This window comes from Lacerta agilis, chromosome 17 (genome assembly GCF_009819535.1).
Source record: "Lacerta agilis isolate rLacAgi1 chromosome 17, rLacAgi1.pri, whole genome shotgun sequence".
Taxonomy (NCBI): Eukaryota; Metazoa; Chordata; class Lepidosauria; order Squamata; family Lacertidae; genus Lacerta; species Lacerta agilis.
In genome coordinates, this window is record NC_046328.1 from 29,784,843 (window position 1) to 29,808,543 (window position 23,701).

The 23,701-nt window shown below is 45.5% G+C and overlaps 1 protein-coding gene across 2 annotated transcripts in view; it reads left to right on the plus strand.

Annotated features, from left to right (window-relative positions):
• Window positions 1-23,701, plus strand: part of POLR2G (RNA polymerase II subunit G) — a 70,207-nt gene that overhangs the window by 24,548 nt on the left and 21,958 nt on the right. The window contains exon 8 of one of the 2 annotated variants that reach the window (XM_033135836.1): window positions 18,846-19,022. The exons of the other annotated variant lie outside the window; for it this stretch is intronic. Coding sequence (XP_032991727.1) covers window positions 18,846-18,859 — 14 coding nt within the window. The 3' untranslated portion in view covers window positions 18,860-19,022. Of the gene's footprint in view, window positions 1-18,845; window positions 19,023-23,701 lie in introns of those variants that run through there. 2 annotated transcript variants of the gene reach the window in all.

The window sequence follows — 23,701 nt, forward strand, 5'->3', positions numbered from 1 at the left end:
AACTGCTTCACACTGAGCCAGACCATTGGGTCCACCTAGCTCAATACTGCCTACACTGACCGGCAGCTGTCTCTCGGGTTTCAGGCAGGGAGTCTTTCCGAGCACTGCCCGTCATTGAACCAGGGACCTTCTGCATGCGAAGCAGATGGTCTTCTAGCTGCTAAAAATCCTCTAAAAATAGAGATTCCTGTCCTCATGGATCTCAGGGAAGGGCTGGTTTCAACAGGCAGCTGCCTCATAATCCTGATCAGAAATGTGGGTCTATGCAGCTCAGTTTTGTCTCCACTGACGGCAGTGGTGCCAGGATTTCAGGCAGGGAACAGGCAACGTTGTGGCTTGGACCTCTTTGGTTTCAGATAGTACACAGGTATATTTGTCTAGAAAGCCTGGGACACACTTTCCACGACCCTCCAGCAGCTATGGCAGCTCATTTACGAGAAGAAATGTATTTAGCATTAACTCTGGACGTGTATGCTTGATTCTGACCAAACTCAGCCCGATGTACACATTTGCTCCAGGAGGCTTGGTTTCCGAAGTGGTTGCAGGAGGGAGAGAACCTGGGAAAGTTCACCTTGAACCATCAATGACGTCCAGCACACCATGTTCTCCAACCCGGCTTCAGGGCTTTAGCGGAGTAATTTCAAAGTCACTCACGCAGCGAAAGAGGTTTCTGTGTGTAAGAAGAAGAAGAAGAATAAGAAGTTTGGATTTGATATCCCGCTTTATCACTACCCGAAGGAGTCTCAACGCGTCTCGCATTCTCCTTTCCCTTCCTCCCCCACAACAAACACTCTGTGAGGTGAGTGGGGCTGAGAGACTTCAGAGAAGTGTGACTAGCCCAAGGTCACCCAGCATCTGCATGTGGAGGAGCGGAGACGCGAACCCGGTTCCCCAGATAACGAGTCTACCGCTCTTAACCACACCACACTGGCTCTTGCAGCAATAACTCTCTCCGGAGGCAGCTTCTCTTCATCTATAATAATTTATTTATAGAAGCATTACAACTCCCGGGAGAGAGCGAAGCCATGGCTGACTCGCGGAAACGCAGAACAGAAAGAGAAAGTTGCTAACACACAAAGAACAAAAACCCGAACTAGTCCGATTCACTGCGCTGCTTGCAGGTCGAAGAATCTCGGGCTCCGGGATTCTTGTGTGGAAAAAGCGAGGGGAGGAAACATGCAAAAGCGCTGCAGGGTCCTGAAAAGAACTCAGATAGAGCGTTCTGAGGACGTGAGGATCCGGAGGGGGCCTCTTTTTTGGGGGGGGGACTCCCCTCCCCTTCCCGGCAAAGCCCCCGCGGGAGCGAGCCGAGAGTGAGGGATCGGAGCTCCTTGACACTGAGGACAGACATCACTAGCTTCTTCACACGAGCTTCAGGACTGGCGGCAGCAGTTAGCGGCGGATTTTTCGTTGAAAGAAGGAATTAATAAGTTAAGAAAAAGCGTGAGTAAAAATTTGATTTGGATCTTTACGAATCTGGACACGGAGAGATCTAAAAACGAAAGCCGATCTCTTCCACTTGGGACCTGGCTGGAGGCAGTTGCCATTACCGGGAACCTTAAAAGCTGTAAAACTTTCGAACTTTCTTTCTGAGTGCTTTGGAAACCTTACCTCCTGCAGGGAGGAGGAAAGGCTCTGTTTCTTTGTTAAATTGATCCCTGTGAATCGAGGGTCGTTAAATTTACAACCCACCTCCCCACCAGCGGTGCAACCGCTGTCAGCGAAGGGGAATTTGACAAGAGCCATCCCTGCTCTGGAAGCAGTGACCCCGGGCAGAACAACGAGCTCTCTTTAAGTTAGTACTAAGACAATTTGAAAGAAAGTATCATCTTTTTCAACCCGGAAGATTCAAAGTTTACAGGACTGATATTAATTTGTTACAAATAATCCATTTGTCAGCTTGCATTAAGTTTGCTCTCATGAGTCTGTGGAAAGCTCACAGTAAAAAAGCTGGTGGAAACAATAGACTGACTGTGGGAACTTCTTATTGTTTGACTTCTGTTATGGCCAAAGATTTTAAAAAATTGACCTTGAATAAACTGACTAAGGAAAGATGGTCTGCCTCTTTCAAGGAGAAGGCTTTAGAATTATTGCATGAATTTTACAGACCTGAAAAACGTCCAACCAGATGTTAAAAGTCAACTTGGATTTTGGAAATGAAGAATCGCAACTATCAAATGAGAGGAACAATAATAAAATATGCAGCAACGTAAGGGAGGACTGCATAGCTGCAGTTTTGGAGAATGAAGCTGACATTGATTTGTTAAGAAAATTGAAGGAGCTGAAGCCTGTCATAGATTTATTCCAAATGAAAGAGCAACAAACAAGAAGGAGGAGCTGCTTGCGAACTGATCTAAAAGGAGCTTACCTAAAGGAAGATGCTGATAAAGAGGACAGATTTGCTCAAAAGAAGAGAGAAAGGCAGCAGACTTTACTGGGTGACTTATGGGTCTGGGGAATTTCCAGGAGTGGTGTGGGTTGAAAAAGTGAATATTTCTCTCTAAATAGGTTAATATGGATTTGAACTGGACTGTTGGAATATTGAGAAGGATTTGGGTTATAAATCTTGTATGTTTCCTGTAAAAAATGAGAATGATTTTAAATAAGGGTTTTTAAGGAACTCGCTGGGATGCGGTGGGGAGAAGCTGCTGGTAGGAAGAGGGGTTGGGGAATATTATCTGTCAGCGGAATTGCAAGACTGGGAGGGGGAGGTGGGGGAGTCGGAAAATTGGAAAATTCTAAAAGTTAATGAATATATGATTTCAAGGTTTAAGATAAGAAATTCAGAGGATATACCTAGGGGTTCCTGGAAGCACTAGTAATAGTAGAAAAGAAGAGGAAGAAGAAGGATGGGGTAAAATAAATACAGTATGACAGTTAAGAAAATAGGCAAGAATGGGTTATAAAATGAATAATTGATTAAATGAATAATAAGAGGTAGGAAAATTAAATATGAAGATGTGTAGGAATGTTTAGGAATGTGGATGAGGATATATTGTTTAAGATATCCTATCCCAGCTTGTTAACAAGCTCCAAACTTAGCAGAGTTACATTCCCTTTATAAAGCACAGCAGAAAACAGTTACACAGGCTTGCTAAAGCCTCTAGAAGAATTTATATTCCTGGTATATTCCCCTTCTTCCCCCTTTAAAAATAAAGACACAACACAGTGCTCTTTAGAAGATATAAGAGTTTACTTACAATCATCCTGAGTTACAGTACAGTCTCAGAAGGCAGGCTAGCTTAGATAAATATATTTACATATGTGAAGCTAGCTCCATAAGGGAACAGGCTTCCCTAGGCCTCTCTTGGCTGCATTCTGTCTCTAAGATGTAGCTGGTTGAAAAGAGGAATGCAAAAGAGAAAGATGGAGACTGGCCCCTGTGCTTTTGTGTAAACCTGCCCAGGTGAAACCACACCCATCTCCAGTTACAGAGGAAGTTGTGTCAGTCCAGGTAAACAGGAAGTTGTGGCTGGAGGACTGAGACACCTTCGTGTCCACTCTAGCAATGTTGTGTTTGACTGCTCTGTAACATCCCACAAGATGAACCTGCTTAAAATAGGAGTTAAAATGGAAACCAGGAAGGGAAGACGGGAGGAAGTCCCATTAAGATGTTAAGAAAATTAGGTAAAAATAGTATATTGTATTGTTGTGTTTAATTGTTTATGTTATGTTTTTTGTGTGTTTGTTTTCTTATATTGGATAAAATGAATAAATTATGATTAAATAACAAACAAAACAAAGAACAGAAACCCGTATGTAGACACACCCAGAGTATAGCACGTCACATGGGCAGAGCAGTTTAACCCTGTAAGCTTGAAATATATCACATGGTGCCCCAACCGCGGAGCCGCCCATAATTCCGTCTTGCCGCTTAGCTCCTTTCAATCGAGGGGCGGTGCCCCCACCCGCAAGTCCGCCTCGCCCGCTTCGCTCCTTTGCCGACGGGGGTGGCAAGGCAGCAGCGGAGCTGCCCGTCGCGGGGCGGCGCCCCCACCTGCTTGGATCTGTCCGCAAGTCCGCTTCACCCACTTCGCTCCTTTTCCGACGGCGGCGAGGCGGCAGCGGCGTGGCAGCAGTGGAGCTGCCTCTGTCGAGGGGCGGCGCCCCCCTGGCTCGGAGCTGCCCACAAGTCCGCTTCGCTCCTTTTCCGATGGCGGCACCGAGGCAGCAGCGGAGCTGCCTCTATCGAGGGGCGGCGCCCCCCCGCTCAGAGCTGCCCGCAAGTCCGCCTCGCCCCCTTCGCTCCTTTTCCGACGGCAGTGAGGCTTCAGCGGCGTGGCAGCAGCGGAGCTCCCTCCGTCGAGGGGCGCCGCCGCCACCCGCTCGTAGCCCACAAGTCTGCCTTGCCCGCTTCGCTCCTTTCACGGCCTAGCTGCGGCGGCGGAGTTGCCTCCGTCGACGGGCGAATTTTGAGGAAACGTGCGGTATTTCAACACAGAGGGGCGGAGCTTATGTCGCCTGGTTATAAAAGTGCACCAAAGAAAATGCATTGGAAAAACGAGTTGGTTTCAGAGAAAGAGGCTACAGTGTGTCTCAGAAGAATCCTTTACACATCGAAACATAAATCCAAGAAGTGGAAATTTGCCTGGCGTCATCCACTATGGACTGGGCATTATTTTCAAACATCTGTTCCATCAGCCAGGATATATATCATATGGCCTCTGCTAATAGATATACTCGTACGGATCTATTTTGCGGCTTTTTTGTTTTAGCAGCCTATTTTTACATGCTGCCTCAAGATTTTAACATCAAGCTGGAAAAGCTGGCGCAGTTAATTAATACTTTGAGAAAACTGCATGACTACATAACTTATTTTATAGTAATACAAAATATACTGCGCCGGAGCTTCAATATACTGCGCCGGAGCTTCAATATACTGCGCTCGATCTTTGAATGGATCTTGCATCGAAACTCGTCGGCTCCGCTTGATGCAGTCATTGTGGTGTAAGATGATCTATGATATATGGAAAAGTCTAATCGCTACACAGCAGATATTAACATATGGAGAGGGTGGCTCCTGATATTTGAAATTATCAGACATCATTTGACGCGAGGGCGGCGACGGCGGAAGCGGAGGAGGCAGGCGAGCTGATGTCTAGCCTCCGCCTCTTCCCTGGCGCCCTCCAGAACGTGGCGCTGCCTGCTGTGATTCTCCACGCCACTAGCCTCTATGGCCAAGACGCCTCGCGCGCGGCGCAGCAACCCCAGCGCCCGCCTAAACAGCGAGCTCGCTCAAAGCGCCTGGAATCCGAGTGCCTTGAAGCGCGCTGCGCTCGTCCGGATTGGCCCCGGGCCCCGCCACTCCAGCGCGCCGGTGGCTGCGACTCAGGAAGATGCTGAGGAAGAGGCGCTGCACCCGCCTGGACCTTCGCGCGGACCCAGCCGCTGGCGATTAAGAAGCGCGGCGGCGGCGCCCAGGGAGCTGCGCGCTGCTCCGGCGCCTCCTGCGGACACGTGGCTAAGTGGACTCCGCCAGAATAGGCTGCCGCGTGAGGTGGGCCTGGGACCGGATCCAGCTAAGCTTTCCTTCTGCCCTTATTTCCTTTAAAACAAACCACAAACTACGGAGAATCAGATCGTTCAACCCAACAGAGAACACGGGCAACAAATCTGAAGAGCATAATTGTAAGAAGAGAATTGGATACCGTAGAATCAGAGAGTTCTAGAATGACCCTGAGAATAAAAGTCTCATGTTCTACAGACTGAGCAATCCACCCACCGATTTACAATAAAAAAAATTTTTGAAGCACATTGGCACCCTTGAGGTTGTTGTTTTTTTTGTCGTGTCCATACTTTTCTTTCCTCGTTTATAATTTTTAAAACTAGTTTTATGTTGGGGAGGGGGGGGGACAACAAGGAGCCGTCAGCTGTAATGCGGGCACGTGGCTCCATCCCCTGCCAGTTCTCCTCGAAACGGATAACTTTAAAGTTAGGATTGCAGTTAGGGCTGGTGCTAAGTTTAGGGTTAGGGTGCTGGCATCCGGCTGGGAGACCTTGCCTCCCCTTGTTCGTAGCAGCAAGGCACCCTCCGACTTCCCATGGCAAGGTTCTGCTGGCATCCCATTCATTATGTGGAGTATCAGATATTATAATAATGGAGAACATCAGGGCAACATAAAACAACAACATTGCGGGTAAAAGAGGATGTATCAGAGACAAGTACAACAGCTGCTTACGAAAACGACGGAGGCACAATACTGTCTGCGTCTCGACGAAATCCTTCGGTTTTCACTGTAAAAGCGGCTTTTAAATCGAGTACGGTCTCCGTTGAAGAAATCCTTCGGTTTACACTTTTTAAACGCTGTTGCTGTTACGAGTACGGTCTCCCTTCACTGGAAACACAGCTTTCATTTTCGTTTTCCGCTTTCAAACGTCACTGTTCTTGTAAATGGTAGCCTACGCGTGGAATAACCTCAAGTGGCCACGGGGGGCAGTGACGCGCTGCTTCAGAAAACAATCCTTGCCCGTCAATCAGTCTCTCCCCGCGCAGATCTCTTTCCTTCTTTCTCTCTGCAGGAACTCAGCGCCCTTCCCTTTTGTTTTCTTTCGCTGCCCCGGGTAGCGCGGAGCCTTCCTCCGCCCAGGATCAAAACTAGGGGGGTGGGCAAGCCATGATCGTTCAGGTTGTGACATTTCAGCAGGGAAAGGCGAATGAAACCAAAATTTTAGGAAAATTATATATAATTATATAGCAGTGCTTTATTACGGTAGTTATTACAATTATTTGCTTGATTTTTTTTAAATTTTTATTCTAGTTACATGTCTTATACCAGGGGTGGCCAACTCTCAAGAGACTGTGATCTACTTTCAGAATTAAAATCTGGCAGTGATCTACCCCCGTTTTTTGGGGATCAGCTCAAAGTTGTTGACCTTTTTTGGGGTTTGGTTCATTTTTAGTTGTTGACTACTTCAACTTCCTAAGCATCTAGGTATGCTTGCCTAAGGAAGAATGCTTTTAGCAGGTGCCTGAAAAGAGTCTAGCAAAGGCACGTGCTTTGCTGCAATAGGCAGGGAGTTCCAAAGTGCAGGTGCTGTCACAGTAAACAATGCAGCACAGATATTATGTGGAGCCTGTAGTAGTGCTTGAAACTACTGGAGGGGAGGTTTTATTTATTTATTTATTCAGCTCCACTGAATTGAAATTTCAGCCAGGCATGTCCAGAGTCCATTTCGGGGACCTAATTCGGCCCACCAGTTGGTTTAATCCGGCCCCTGTGGCAGTTTATTTCCTGGGGTAAATTCCTTTAAAAACCTCAACAACTTCAACCCTAGAAAAGGTTAACAACTTTGGTCGGCCCTTTGGTCAGCTCTCACGGACCTTCACTTCATCAAATCTGGCCCTCTTTGGAAAAAGTTTGGACACCACTGGCTTACACCATACTAAATTTGTTAGCCTTTTAAGGTAACTCTTATTTAAAGCAGGCCCCTACCCACCCCCAAAAATACTTTTGGTCTCACAAACAGCAGCACATTCCACCTCAAAACAAAATATTAAACAGGAAAAAATTATAACTCCTGTTAGGATAATTAAGCCAATCTTACACATAGATTTTATGGGCCAATTTATTCACACAGGCTTTTCCTATGAGGTTTTGACAATTTGTGAACTCAAGCAGTGAAATTGCTAGGAACCATAATATAAGTTTCACAGGTGCAGTATGCACAGATGTTGGTCACATAAGTTGGCATCTCTTCATATATTCCTTTACTTCTCAACTACTTTATAAGAATCTGAAAGCAAGGAGACATAGCAACTCACACCTCTTCCATGCAGCAGCATATCAGAACACTAACACTTTATGACTAAATAGCTTATAATTTACTTTAATTATTTGCATGCAAGCGTTAACCATTAAGTGACAAGATGTATTCTGAAATGCAAAGAAGTGAGTTGTTTGAAAAGCACAGGAAAACATCACTGCTTATTTATACTCCAAAACAAAATAAAACAAAAAAATCCTTCCAGTAACATACTATAAGGGTCTGCTGACTTCTATTTCAGTGTATCTGAAGAAGTGTGCATGCACACAAAAGCTCATACCAAGAACAAACTTAGTTGGTCTCTAAGGTGCTACTGGAAGGAATTTTTTATTTCATTTTGTTTTGACTATGGCAGACCAACACGGCTACCTACCTGTATTTATACTCCAGTCATCAATCCAGCAATAGAAAGTACATCAACACACAAGCACACCGAACCATGTGTGTTTGTTTACTACCAGTTAGGTAGACTTTGTTTAGTTTTAATTTAGATTTGAAAAATCATCCAAACACTTTTCTTAGGGGTTAAAAAAAGGCGGCGGTGGGGAGGGGGTTAAAGGCAATGGACAAGGGGGTAAAGTCACTCACAAAAAGATTGCTGTGGATCAAAACAGCAGCACAGAAAAAGCTCCATCTTCCCTTCCAGAGATCATACAACCATGGAGGGTGGGGGCGAGGGGGAGGGGCAGGAGTCAGTTTTAGCGACCCGGGCCATCAACTGGGATTAGGCGTTAATAGGTCACAGAGTAGCCTGCTTCTTATCAAGCAGTCTCTAAGGTGGGTGAAAACGTCTGCAGATTGATAAGGAAGCTTGAGGGGGGAATCAGGGAGATCTCACACTTCCCTCTTTGCTCAGTCTCAGTGAACAAGCACTCAGCAATGGTAGCAGCGCTGCTTTTTAAGCCAGACACAGGAGACGACTGATCATTTTGCTTCTGGGGGGGCAGCTTGCTTCTAGGGGGGCAGCTGCCCCCCCTGCCCCTGCCTCGGTATGCCCATGCCTCCGCCACTGAGTGTAGGATCATCATGGCAATGAAAATAATGAATAGTTGGGACAATAACACAACCCTGTTTAACACCTGATACCACTGTGAATGGTTCACTTTGTTATCTGCGATTGTTGCTGTCATATTATAATGGAGGAGCCGAATGATGTTCACAAATTTATATGGGCAGACAATTTTCAGGAGGACAATCCACAGGGCATTATGATTTACAGTGTTGAAAGCCTTAGTCAGGTCAATAAATGCCAGATACAGGGGTTGGTTTTGCTCTCTGCATTTTTCTCTGCACCACTGTTGAGTGGTGAAAATCATGTCCACTGTCCCCCTAGAAGGCCGAAAACCATTTTGGGATTCAGGAAGGGACACCTCGGATATTTTTAAGAGATGGTTTGCTAAGACCCTTGACAGAATTTTGCCAGCCGCAGCTAATAGAGAGATGCCTCGATAGTTCCCGCAATCATTCTGTCACCTTTTTTTAAAAGAGATTTATAATTTTGGCATCCCTAAAGTTTGCTGGGATCTCTTCTCTCGCCCAGATTTTTTTTGATGAGCTTGTGAAGTTGTTGTGTAAGTTCAATTCCAACCACTTTGAAGACTTCGGCAGGTATCCCATCAGGTCTGCTGGCTTTGTTGTTTTTCATTTGGTTGATAGCTAGCTGTACACAACTCTCCCAGATTTGGAGATACTACCAGTGGTGGAGTAAGGCTCCGCGGTACCCGGGAAGGCAAAGGAAACGCCCCGGGGGAGGGGCGTCGTGACGTCACAGGATCGTGTTCCTCTTCCGAGCTGCTCCTCTTGCATCCGCCACCCGTGCCCCTCCCAAGACAGGCCCTGGGATTGGGGAGGGGGAAGAGCGGGGAGGGAAGCCCCCCATTTCTCCTCAGCTCCACCACCCGCTCCCTCCCTCCCTCCCTCCCTCCCTCCCATTGCCTGCCTAAAGCTCTCCCGCCTGGAAGTCTCCTCCTCCAGCCCCGATTCTCCCTTCCGTTGCTCTCTCAGAGGAGGCGGGAGGAGGGCGTTGTCACTGCCCCTGAAAGTAGCCCGGTAGCGGCAGCAGGGCGGTCGAACAAGGAAACGATCCCCCTGCCCTGAAACGTCCCTCTCGGCAGCCGCTGTTTGGCGCAACAGCAGCACCCCTGCTGGGCAGGCGCCTTCTGGGGGGGGCGGCTGCCCCCCGCCCCTCGCTGGGTACACCCATGATTAGGAAATCAGGAGGAAAGAGAGTAGCAGCATGAAGCGTGTTTGTATTTCCATGTCCTGCCAGGGACTCAAGGCTGCTTCTAGGGGGGCAGCTGGCTTCTAGGGGAGGACAGCTGCCCCCCCTGCCCCCCTGGGTACGCCCATGCATCCTTAGCACATGGGGTGGGGCAGGATTAGGAACGCTAGAAACTGCTTCACACTGAGCCAGACCACTGGGTCTACCTAGCTCCATACTGCCTACACTGACCGGCAGCCGGTCTCTCGGGTTTCAGGCAGGGAGTCTCTCAGAGCCCTGTGGGTCATTGAACCAAGGACCTTCTGCATGCAAAGCAGATGGTCTTCTAGCTGCTAAAAATCCTCTAAAAATAGAGATTCTTCTTGTCGTCATGGATCTCAGGGAAGGGCTGGTTTCAACAGGCAGCTGCCTCATTATCCTGATCAGAAATGTGGGTCCATGCATGCAGCTCAGTTTTGTCTTCACTGACCAGCAGTGGTGCTCCAGGATTTCCAGCAGGGGACAGGCTCCCTTGGGGCTTGGAGTGGGTGAAGCAAGGCCTTTTGGGGACAGATGAGTGGCAGGCTAAGGCTATGGGATGTCTTGAAAGGGAGATCAGAGTCAGGTGGAAAGAACTAGAACCACCTTCGATAATAGAATGGCAAAACAAGTTGCAAGAGGGAAGAGTTTGCCGAAATGGCCCAGTTAACTAATACAGTAGTTTGAGAGGGGGATCAAAACAAAAATTTCAATTAAATTGGGTTAGATATATAATATATGTTCAGAAATACAGTAGGGGTTGGATAGTTATGCCAGCTTTTCAGTAGCCTTGGAAGTAGAAAGAAGGATATGAATTGAAAATTGGATACCGGTTGATATTACAGTGTAATAAGGATATATATGAAGATATGTGGATATGTTGAACTACACTCATAAGTAAGAGTGAATCATACGGTTGGGCTTGATAGGAAGTCGGATGGGTTTGGGAAATTCGTTGGTATTGTGTTTTTTTTAAATTTTGGGGTGTTTGGGGTTTTTTTCGTTTTTCTTCTGTTTCCTTTTTTCCTTTTTTATTGATTTTCTATTTTTTATGTTCTCTTTTCCGTTCAATGATATGTTATTTTTGGTTTATCTTATTTAAAATATTATTGATTTATTTGTAGTATTTTATAAGTGTATAGAATTGGATACCGGTTAGGGGTAATAACAAAACAAGCAAATACAGTAATTATAATTGTTGTTTATTTTTTATTTGCGTTTGGAACGTTTATTGTACAATTATGGCAAACATTGTATATCTGTTAAATAAACGTCAATTTCAGTGCCCCCCCAAAATGAAAGGGAGATCAGAGCCAAGCCAGTTGCCTGCCTTCATATGTCTGCCCCCTTCATTTGCTTGATTCTGACCAAACTCAGCCTGATGTACACATTTTGCTTTAGTTTGGTCACAACTGAGTCTACACTTCTAGAGTTAATGTGAAATACAATACTTCTGGTAAAAGAGCCACCGTAGCTGCTAGAGGGCTGTGAAAATGTGTGTCCCAGACTTTTTAGACTCACCTACCCATGTACAGGGACGCGGGTGGCGCTGTGGGTTAAACCACAGATCCCAGGGCTTGCTGATCAGAAGGTCGGTGGTCCCTTTACCTTTACCCATGTACTATGTGAAACCAAAGGGGTGCATTGGTTGCCAGATGTGAAATACCATGGCATTATTTTCAGCACTCTTTATTAGTGTCCGGTTATTTCAGAGAAGAAGCCAGGACAAAAAGGGGTGCTTAACAGAGAAGTAGCTTTATTGCAAAGGAACAGTCGAGGTAGGTAGGTAGGTCCTTCAGTTTTCACTTTTAAAACGATGCTGCTGTAACGAGTACGGTCTCCTTTGAATAAATCCTTCAGTTTTCACTTTTAAAACGATGTTGCTGTAACGAGTACGGTCTCCGTTCACTCACTGGATACACAGCTTTCGTTTTGAGTTTTCCGCTTTCAAACGTCACTGTTCTTGTAAATGGTACGCGTGGAATAACCCCAAGTGGCCACCGGGGGGCAGTGTAGCGCTGCTTCAGAAAACAATCCTTGCCCATCAATCAGCCTCTCCCCGCGCAGATCTCTTTCCTCCTTTCTCTCCGCAGGAGCTCAGCGCCCTTCCCTTTGGCCTTGCTGATGTCCAGGAAAGCTGGAAAGTCGCCCGATGATTGGATTGGAACCACCTCTGTAAAAAAATGCTGTATTGCTACTGTAGTTATATGTTGTTCTTGTATTTACATGAAAACCAGTAAAATTATTTGGACAAAAGAAATGCTGTTTAGAAGAGGAGGTGCTGGTCCTAATTTCTGTGGCTTCGTGTGCCAATTGCCTCCCTCAAAAAAAATAAACTAAAATGACCAAAGACTAGCGTTGAAAGAAAGGAAGCTATGACAGGAGAACTTTTGCGGACTTTCCAGGCATATAGCTGTGCAGCGGCTGACAGGTAAATGAGCCGGTTTATGCAGATTGCGCACCAATGGCCGTCGAGCAACTCGGCAGATGGCTGAGAAATTGAGAAGGTGGGCAGAATCCACAATTCTGGAGAATAAACTGTGCATCGAGGCTGCTTAGCAGGACAACAGAAGCAGAAACGTTACCAGAGTGCATTTTGAGGAATTTGAAACGGTGTGCTCATTCCAAAGGAGCTGTGAACATTTTGCAGCATCCATGTGTTCTCCAACAGCTCTAACGCATTCAAATTCTGCGCGGGGAGAAGCAGATGTGCAAATAATTATTTTTTCCCTAAAGCAGCGCAACAGTGACCCTCGGTTGCCACTTGGGGTGCCATTTACAAGAGCAGTGACGTAGTCTATAGAAAAGCCGCATTTGCAGTGAAAACTGAAGGGTTTCTTCAAAGGAGACCGTACTCGATATACAAGTCTTTTACAGTGAAAACTGAAGGGTTTCTTCAAAGGAGACCGTACTCGATATACAAGTCTTTTACAGTGAAAACTGAAGGGTTTCTTCAAAGGAGACCGTACTCCTTACAACAACCACATTTTAAAAGGGAAAACTGGATTTCGTCAAGATGCAGACAGTAGCACTGTACCACTGTATTGTGCCTTCGTTACTTTGCAGCTGTTGTACTTGTCTCTGATACATCCTCTTTTACCCGCAATGTTATTGTTTTATGTTGCTCTGATGTTCTCTATTATTATAATATCTGATACTCTACATAATGAATGGGATGCCAGCAGAACCTTGCCATGGAAAGTCGGAGGGTGCCTTGCTGCTACGAACAAGGGGAGGCAAGGTCTCCCAGCCGGATGCCAGCACCCTAACCCAAAACCTAGCCCTAGCCCTAGCCCTAACTTTAATCCTAACTTTAAAGTTAAACTTTTATCCAACTTTAAACCTAAACCTAAACCTAAACCTACATGCATTCTCAACATACGGAAATCCTAATGGTACAATTCAGCATTCTCTTTGAGAACAGAAAAACAGCCCAGGAAGCCAAGAAGATAATCTCTGCAAGTTTCTGACGCAATTAAAGAAGCAAAGATAGGAAAATCATCAGGACCCGCTGGCCCAACAGCAAAATATTAAAAAAATTAAAGGAGTTTGAAGAAGTTAGAGAAAACGGACACACAAAAAATCTCCCCCTCCTGCAAGCACCTCGGAAGCCTCATTCAACCTGCCAGCGCGCGCTTTGGAGCTCAGCTGAAAGCGGAGGGACAAAAAAAATCTCTCCCTCCTGCAACCACTTCGGAAACGAAGCCTCCTGGAGCAAAATGTGTACATCGGGCTGAGTTTGGTCAGAATCAAGCATACACATCCAGAGTTAATGCTAAATACATTACTTCTCGTAAATGAGCTGCCCTAGCTGCTGGAGGGTCGTGGAAAGTGTGTCCCAGGCTTTCTAGACAAATATACCTGTGTACTATCTGAAACCAAAGAGGTGCATTAGTTGCCAGATGTTCTCCCCCCCCCCAGCTCTCCCACCCAACTAGGGAGCTTGCGGTGTGGGCAAATAGTATGCCAAAATCATGACCTTTCCCCACACGACACATGGACCTGGGGTTGCAGTGTCTCCAGGAATGGTGCTGCTTTTTCCTTTTGGGGGAAATGTCCCTCCCCAACCACAGACACACTCACACACACCCCGCTTAACGAAAATGTGATTTTCTCTCTCTCTCTCTACTTTAAACATTGCATGCAACCTTCCGCTGTTCCCCTTCGTCTCGCAGGAGCCCTCGCACGGCCAAGGACTCGCCAACATTGGAGGCGGAGGGAATTCAGTTCTGCTCCCCTTCCTTTCAAGTTGCGTTTATCAAATAATCCGCACCTTCCAAAACAATTCAAAACACAGCCACTCTTAAAAATTCCCACTGGTCCGAAATGCGCCATGCAGTTTCTCCAACCAGCCAATATTTGTGCATTTGAGGGGAAAGTGTTCATGGAGATGAACACAGTACTGTAGTGAAAATGATAAACAAAAGTGCCTTGTATTAGGATAAAATTCTTGCCAAACTCCATACAAAAACGGGTTTCTTAGGAGTGGCTGGTAAAGTGCTGGTGAATGTTCTCCCTAAAGTAAAAAATAGTAATTGCTGCAGAAATGCAGGGAAGCAAATTTAGTACCAGGAAAACGGGAAACATTCCTACTCGCAAATGAAGGGGCCAGCCAGCTAAAGGCAACTGGCTTGGCTCCGATCTGCCTTTTTATACATCCCATAGCCTTGGCCTGCCACTCATCTGTCCCCAAAAGGCCTTGCTTCACCCACTCCAAGCCACAAGGGAGCCTGTCCCCTGCCTGAAATCCTGGAGCACCACTGCCGGTCAGTGGAGACAAAACTGAGCTGCATAGACCCACATTTCTGATCAGGATTATGAGGCAGCTGCTTGTTGAAACCAGCCCTTCCCTGAGATCCATGAGGACAGGAATCTCTATTTTTAGAGGATTTTTTAGCAGCTGGAACTGGAAGACCATCTGCTTCGCATGCAGAAGGTCCCTGGTTCAATGGCGGGCAGGGCTCGTAAAGACTCCCTGCCTGAAACCCTAAAGACGGGCTGCCGGTCAGTGTAGGCAGTATTGAGCTAGGTGGACCCAATGGTCTGGCTCAGTGTGAAGCAGTTTCCAGTGTTCCTCACCCTTCCCCATCCCATGTGCAAAGGATGGGAGGAAAAGGAGGTTGGACAGGGGGCAGGGAAGAGGGAGGGGAAAAACACGGAGGACGTAGACTTGAACACAGAACAAGAAACCCTTTAATGAAGGGAGGGGGTCATAACCGTCCAGCCTTTCTCTCCCAGCTGCTGACAGTCCAGGATAAAAGGGGTTCGTGGGTTATAAATACAACTTCTAGAAGCTACAGTCCAGGATCTTCCGCACAGAGCCAAGGGACGGGTTTGAAACGATTTACCTATAGAGCCAGATACTTCAAAAATCACCCGAAGATTACCTTGAGTCAGCCCTTTCAACTTTGAGCACGAAATGCACAGCCATCCCCGGAATTATTATGAACACAGTTTCATTTTTTTAAAATTATTTTTTGTTTCCCTTGTAGCAGTGGCTCCCCATGATTCTGAGAAACCCCATATTCAGGGGCTTCTTTACCGTTCGGCTCAGTGGCGCCCTGCGCCACAGCGTCCGCCCAGCAGGGGCGCATCGAGGACGCACACGGAGCCGCCCGCGGGTCCGCCTCTCCCGCTTCACTCCTTTCCCGGCGGCGAGGCGGCGGCGGCGGCGGAGCTGCCTCCGTCGAGGGGCGGTGTCCAGAAACCTGCTGGGAAAGTTCACCTTGAACCATCAAGCTCACTTCAGCTGCGCCACGTTCTCCAACCCGGATTCAGGGCTTCAGCGGAGTAATTTCAAAGTCACTCACGCAGCGAAAGAGGTCTCTGTGTGTAAGGACTTGCAGCAACAACTCTCTCCGGAGACAGCTTCTTTCTTATCTAAAAGCATTTACTTATAGAAGCATTACGACTCCCGGGAGAGAGCGAAGGCCTGGCTGACTCCCGGAAACGCAGAACAGAAAGAGAAAGTTGCCCACACACAAAGAACAGAAACTGGTATGTAGACACACCCAGAGTACAGCACGTAACAAGAGCAGAGCGGTTTAACCCTGTCCCTGTAAGCTCTGAAATATATCACATGGCGCCCCCACCCACCCCTCGGAGCCGCTGGCGAGTCCGCCTTGCCCGCTTTGCTCCTTTCCCGGCGGAGGCGAGGCGGCGGGGGAGGAGCGGCCTCCGTCGACGGGCGAATTTCGGGGGAACGTGCGATATGATGGGGGCATTTCAATACAGAGGGGCGGAGCTTAGGTCTGCCCTGGATATATAAGCCAGCTGCACAGAGTGAATGCATTAGAAGAACAACGTGGTTGCAGAGAAAGAGGCGGCGGTGTGTCTCAGAAGAATCCTTTACAGATCGAAACATAAATCCAAGAAGTGGAAATTTGCCTGGCGTCGTCCACTATGGACTGGGCATTATTTTCAAACATCCTTTCCATCAGCCAGGATATATATCATATGGCCTCTGTCTGTTAATAGATACACCCGTAAGGGTCTATTTTGCGGCTTTTTAGTTTTAGCAGCCTGCTTTTGCATGCTGCCTGAAGATTTTAGCATCAAGTGTAAAAAGCTGGCGCCGTTAATTAATACGTTGAGAAAACTGCATGACTGCATAACTTATTTTATAGTAATACAAAATATACTGCGCTGGAGCTACAATATACTGCGCCGGAGCTACAATATACTGCGCTCGAGCTTTGAATATATCTCGCATCGAAACTCGTCGGCTCCGCTTGATGCAGTCATTGTGGTGTAAGATGATCTATGATACATGGTAATGTCTAATCGCTATACAGCAGATATTAACACATGGAGAGGGAGGCTCCTGATATTAGAAATTTTCAGACATCATTTGACGCGAGGGCGGCGACGGCGCGCTGGAGTGCCGGGGGGGGGCATGGCTCCAATCCGGACGAGTGCGGCGCGCTTCGAGGTGCTCTGATGCGGCGGGGAGGAGTGCAGAGCCGAGCCCCCCCCCCCCATACGAGAGCCTGCTGTCGGCTCCGCTTCCCTGCACACTCCGAACAGCAGGAATCCTGAAGCGGGAACTTATGGAAAGCGTCCTCGTCGGTAAGGGGGGAAGCCAGTCCCAGCGCGCAGCAACCCCAGCGCCTTCCTAAACAGCGGGCTCGCTCGAAGGGAGAGTACGCGGCGCAAAGCGAAGCCCTGCCCGTCATTGCGCACTTTGGTGGGACGAGCAGCGACTCCCTCGCTGGCATCCCATTATGTGGTGTATCATATTATAAAAACGAAGAACCTCAGAGCAACATAAAACAGTAACATGGCGGGTAAAAGAGGACAAGTACTAGAACAGCTGCTTACCAAAACGACGGAGGCACAATACAGTGGTACGGTCTGCGTCTCTGTTGACGAAATCCTTCGGTTTTCACTGTAAAAGCGGTTTTATATCGAGTACGGTCCCCTTGGAAGAAATCCTTCAGTTTTCATTTTTAAAACGATGTTGTTATATCGAGTACGGTCTCCGTTGAAGAAATCCTTCAGTTTTCACCTTTAAAACGATGTTGTTATAACGAGTACGGTCTCCTTTGAAGAAATCCTTCAGTTTTCACCTTTAAAACGATGTTGTTATAACGAGTACGGTCTCCTTTGAAGAAATCCTTCAGTTTTCACTTTTAAAACGATGTTGCTGTAACGAGTTCGGTCTCCGTTCACTCACTGGAAACACAACTTTCGTTTTGAGTTTTCCGCTTTCAAACGTCACTGTTCTTGTAAATGCTACGCGTGGAATAACCCCAAGTGGCCACCGGGGGGCAGTGTAGCGCTGCTTCAGAAAACAATCCTTGCCCATCAATCAGCCTCTCCCCGCGCAGATCTCTTTCCTCCTTTCTCTCCGCAGGAGCTCAGCGCCCTTCCCTTTGGCCTCGCTGGTGTCCAGAAAAGCTGGAAAGTCGCCCGATGATTGGATTGCAACCACCTCTGTAAAAAAATGCTGTATTGCTACTGTAGTTATATGTTGTTCTTGTATTTACATGAAAACGAATAAAATTATTTGGACAAAAGAAATGCTGTTTAGAAGAGGAGGTGCTGCTCCTAATTTCTGTGGCTTCGTGTGACAATTGCCTCCATCGAAAAAATAAATTAAACTCACCTGTTCCATAGAATAATGTGTGACTTATTTTATAAAATTGTAAGCGTGTGTTTTAATGGTGAAACAAACCCTTTAAAAACAACAGCGGCTGTTTGACATGTTTTCATTCAGCCTTTAAGCTTTCAGCAATAGATTAATCAACTAACATTTTATTATATTCATTTTATTTTATTATATATTTTATTTTATTTATTTCATTATTCATTTCACTATTTTATTTTATTCATTTCATTTCATTTGGGTCCCTCATGGATGCTTGCTTACCCTGGTAAGTTTCCGTCTTTTCCCAGCATGGTGGATTCCAAAAGATCCATGCAGCACATGAAAACTTTGGGACCCTGTTTAAAAATAATTGATTTATTCAAGGGGGGGGACTTTAAAAGGGGAAGGGGGAGCTTGAATGATCACTAAGGGTTAAAGTATAGCCAGGCCGTGTGATGGGATTATCTTTCCATTACAGAAGTGGGGGGCCTATTTCAGCTTGGGGGGGACATATTCCCTCTGGGTAAATTTATGGGGTTCACATTGCTTGCGGCGGATGGAGTGGGAGGTGACAGTGGGTGGAGCAATGGATGTGAATTTTACTTTACGGTAGGCTCGTATTCCCACCCGCATCCTCGGGTTCCTTGTGCTTCTTTTGGACTTCATGCAGGTTCAAACCACAATGGGAGTTCGTAGCAGTTGCACCTTTGGGGTGGGTGGGCTCACGTCTCCCCCTCCTGCTTTTCCCCACAGGCCTTGTCAGCTGAAGCAGCCCGTCCCTTGGCTGTGTGCGGAAGATCCTGGCCTGTGGCTTTTATAAGTTGTATTTATAACCCACGAACCCCTTTTATCCTGGACTGTCGGCAGCTGAGTGACGGAAGGCTGGACGGATATGACCCCCTCCCTTCATTAAAGGGTTTTTTGTTCTGTATTCAAGTCTGCCTCCTCCGCGTTTTTCCCCTCCCTCTACCTTGCCCCCCTGTCCAACCTCCTTTTGCTCCCATCCTTTGCACATGGGGTGGGGCAGGATTAGGAACACTGGGAACTGCTTCACACTGAGCCACACCATTGGGTCCACCTAGCTCAGTACTGCTTACACCGACCGGCAGCCGGTCTCTAGGGTTTCAGGCAAGGAGTCTTTCCCAGCCCTGCCATTGATTATACCAGGGACCTTCTGCATGCAAAGCAGATGGTCTTCTAGTTGGCTAAAAATCCTCTAAAATACTAATTCCTGTCATCATGGATCTCAGGGAAGGGCTGGCTTCAACAGGCAGCTGCTTCATTATCCTGATCAGAAATGTGGGTCCATGCATGCAGCTCAGTTTTGTCTTCATTGACCTGCAGTGGTGCTTCAGGATTTCCGGCAGGGGACAGGCTCCCTTGTGGCTTGGAGTGGGTGAAGCAAGGCCTTTTGGGGACAGATGAGTGGCAGGCCAAGGCTATGGGATGTCTAGAAATGGAGATCGGAGGCAAGCCAGTTGCCTTCAGCTGGCTGCCCCCTTCATTTGCTTGATTCTGACCAAACTCAGTCTGATGTACACATTTTACTTTAGTTTGGTCACAACTGAGTCTACACTTCCAGAGTTAATGTGAAATACATTAGTTCTGGTAAAAGAGCCACTGTAGCTGCTGGAGGGCTGTGAAAATGGGCATCCCAGGTTTTTTAGACTCACCAACCCATGTACTAGGACGTAGGTGGCACTGTGGGTTAAACTACAGAGCCTAAGGCTTGCTGATCCGAAGGTAGGCAGTTCGAATCCTGAGTGACGGGGTGAGCTCCTGTTGTATGGTCCCAGCTCCTGCCAACCTACCAGTTCGAAAGCACGTCAAAGTGCAAGTAGATAAAAAGGTACAGCTCTAGTGGGAAGGTAAATGGCATTTCCGTGTGCTGCTCTGGTTCGCCAGAAGCTGCTTTGTCATGCTGGCCACATGACCCGGAAGTTATACGCTGGCTCCCTTGGCCAATAAAGCGAGATGAGTGTGCAACGCCAGAGTCATCCGTGACTGGACCTAATGGTCAGGGGTCCATTTACCTTTACCTTTACCCATGTACTATCTGAAACCAAGGGGGTGCATGGGTTGCCAGATGTGAAATACCTTGGCATTATTTTCAGAACTCTTTATTAGTGTCCGGTTATTTCAGAGAAGAAGCCAGGCCAAAAAGGTGTGCTTAACAGAGAAGTATCTTTATTCCAAAAGAACAGTCAAGAACAGTAGCCTGAGTCACTTCCTCAGTTGGGCACAGGGCCTTCTAGAGTGGAAACGGCAGCATATCGATAATGTGGACATCGCAGTCTGGGTCCCAGCCTCTTTTCCCTGAGTGCAACTGCCGGCAAAGGACCTTTGCAGAACTGATCTTCTTTTTTAATATATTTTTTATTTGATTTTCAACAAACATAACAAAACTGATAAAAGCAATAGATAGATAGATAGATAGATAGATAGATAGATAGACACACAAACAATATCAAATCCATAAAATGGTATTCTCTTAATGCCTGTTCCCTCCACAGCCTCCCTGGGTTCCATCAATTTTCTTTTCAGCTGCATATCATTACTACTCCCAAAAAAAAATTTCTCCTATGTTATTTGTACAATCTCTAAAATTACAAGTGCTCTTAAAATCCTGCCAATGTTTCAATCTGTTTACAATACTTTTGTAAGTACATAATGAACATTTCCCATTCTTTCCATCTTTGGGCTAACAATATCTGGGCAACCATTGTATATTTTTACCTACAATTCCTAGTAAAAAAGCTTCTGGTTTTTAGTAAAAGTTGCTTTAAATATGTTTATTCATTTCATTGTAAATCATTTCCCAGAATTTTTTTTACCACCTTACATTTCCACCACATATGATAAAAAGTACCTTCTGTTTCTTTATATTTCCAACACATACTTGTTCTTGTTCTGTACATTTTTGCTAATTTAACCAGGGTTAAGTACCACCGGTACATCATTTTCATGTAATTTTCTTTCAACAAAGTACATGCCGTAAATTTCAGATCTATCGTCCAAAGCCTTTCCCAGTATATCATTTGTAATGGGGCTTCTGAAGTGGCTGCAGGAGGGAGAGATTTTTTGTGCCTCCATTTTCTCCAACTTCTTCAAACTCCTTTAATTTTTATAATATTTTGCTGTTGGGCCACCGGGTCCTGATGATTTACCTATCATTCCTTGTTTAATTGCGTCTGAAACTTGCAGAGCTTATCTTCTTGGCTTACTTGGGCTGTTTTTCTGTTCTCAAAGGGAATGCTGAAGTCTGCCATTAGGATTTCTATATGTTGAGAATGCGTGTAGGTTTAGGTTTAGAGTCAGATTAAAGTTTAATTTTAAAGTTAGGATTACAGTTAGGGCTAGGGATGCGGTTAAGTTTAGGGTGAGGGTGAGGGTTAGAATTAGATTAAAGTTTAATTTAAAAGTTAGGATTACAGTTAGGGCTAGGGTTAAGTTTAGGGTGAGGGTGAGGGTTAGGTTTAGAGTTAGATTAAAGTTTAATTTTAAAGTTAGGATTACAGTTAGGGCTAGGTCTACGGTTAAGTTTAGGGTGAGGGTAAGGGTTAGAATTAGATTAAAGTTTAATTTTAAAGTTAGGATTACAGTTAGGGCTAGGGTTAAGTTTAGGGTGAGGGTGAGGGTTAGGTTTAGAGTTAGATTAAAGTTTAATTTTAAAGTTAGGATTACAGTTAGGGCTAGGTCTATGGTTAAATTTAGGGTGAGGGTGAGGGTTATAATTAGATTAAAGTTTAATTTAAAAGTTAGGATTACAGTTAGGGCTAGGGTTAAGTTTAGGGTGAGGGTGAGGGTTAGGTTTAGAGTTAGATTAAAGTTTAATTTTAAAGTTAGGATTACAATTAGGGCTAGGTCTACGGTTAAGTTTAGGGTGAGGGTGAGGGTTAGAATTAGATTAAAGTTTAATTTAAAAGTTAGGATTACAGTTAGGGCTTGGGTTAAATTTAGGGTGAGGGTGATGGTTAGGTTTAGAGTTAGATTAAAGTTTAATTTTAAAGTTAGGATTACAATTAGGGCTAGGTCTACGGTTAAGTTTAGGGTGAGGGCGAGGGTGAGGGTTAGAATTAGATTAAAGTTTAATTTAAAAGTTAGGATTACAGTTAGGGCTAGGGTTAAGTTTAGGGTGAGGGTGAGGGTTAGGTTTAGAGTTAGATTAAAGTTTAGGATTAGGGTGCTGGAATCCAGCAGGGAGACCTTGCCTTCCCTTCTTCGCAGCAGCAAGGCACCCTCCGATTTAGCATTGCAAGGTTCTGCTGGCATCCTATTACGTGGTGTATCAGATATTATAATAATAGAGAACATCAGAGCAACATAAAACAATAACATTGCGGGTAGAAGAGGATGTATCAGAGACAAGTACAACAGTTGTTTACCAAAAAGAAGGAGGCACAATACAGTGGTACTGTCTGCGTCTCCGTCGACGAAATCCGTCGGTTTTCTCTGTACAAGAGGCTTTTATATCGAGTATGGTCTCTTTTGAAGAAATGCTTCAGTTTTCCCCTTTAAAATGCGGTTGTTGTAACGAGTATGGTTTCCTTTGAAGAAATCCTTCACTTTTCACTGTAAAAGATACTTTTATAGCGAGTATGGTCTCCTTTGAAGAAATGCTTCAGTTTTCCCTTTTAAAATGTTGTAACAAGTACGGTCTCCTTTGAAGAAATCCTTTAGTTTTCACAGTAAAAGAGACTTCTGTATCGAGTATGGTCTCTTTTGAAGAAATGCTTCAGTTTTCCCTTTTAAAATGCGGTTGTTGTAACGAGTAAGGTCTTCTTTGAAGAAATCCTTTAGTTTTCACTGTAAAGGAGATTTTTATATCGAGTATGGACTCTGTTGAAGAAATGCTTCAGTTTTCCCTTTTAAAATGCGGTTGTTGTAACGAGTACGGTCTTCTTTGAAGAAATCCTTTAGTTTTCACTGTAAAAGAGACTTTTATATCGAGTATGGTCTCTTTTGAAGAAATGCTTCAGTTTTCCCTTTTAAAATGCGGTTTTGTGTAACGAGTACGGTCTTCTTTGAAGAAATCCTTTAGTTTTCACTGTAAAAGAGACTTTTATATCGAGTATGGTCTCTTTTGAAGAAATGCTTCAGTTTTCCCTTTTAAAATGCGGTTGTTGTAACGAGTACAGTCTTCTATGAAGAAATCCTTTAGTTTTCACTGTAAAAGAGACTTTTATATCGAGTATGGTCTCTTTTGAAGAAATGCTTCAGTTTTCCCTTTTAAAATGCGGTTGTTGTAACGAGTACGGTCTTCTTTGAAGAAATCCTTCAGTTTTCACTGTAAAAGAGACTTTTATATCGAGTATGGTCTCTTTTGAAGAAATGCTTCAGTTTTCCCTTTTAAAATGCGGTTGTTGTAACGAGTACGGTCTTCTTTGAAGAAATCCTTTAGTTTTCACTGTAAAAGAGACTTTTATATCGAGTATGGACTCTGTTGAAGAAATGCTTCAGTTTTTCCTTTTAAAATGCGGTTGTTGTAACAAGTTCGGTCTTCTTTGAAGAAATCCTTTAGTTTTCACTGTAAAAGAGACTTTTATATCGAGTATGGTCTCTTTTGAAGAAATGCTTCAGTTTTCCCTTTTAAAATGCGGTTGTTGTAA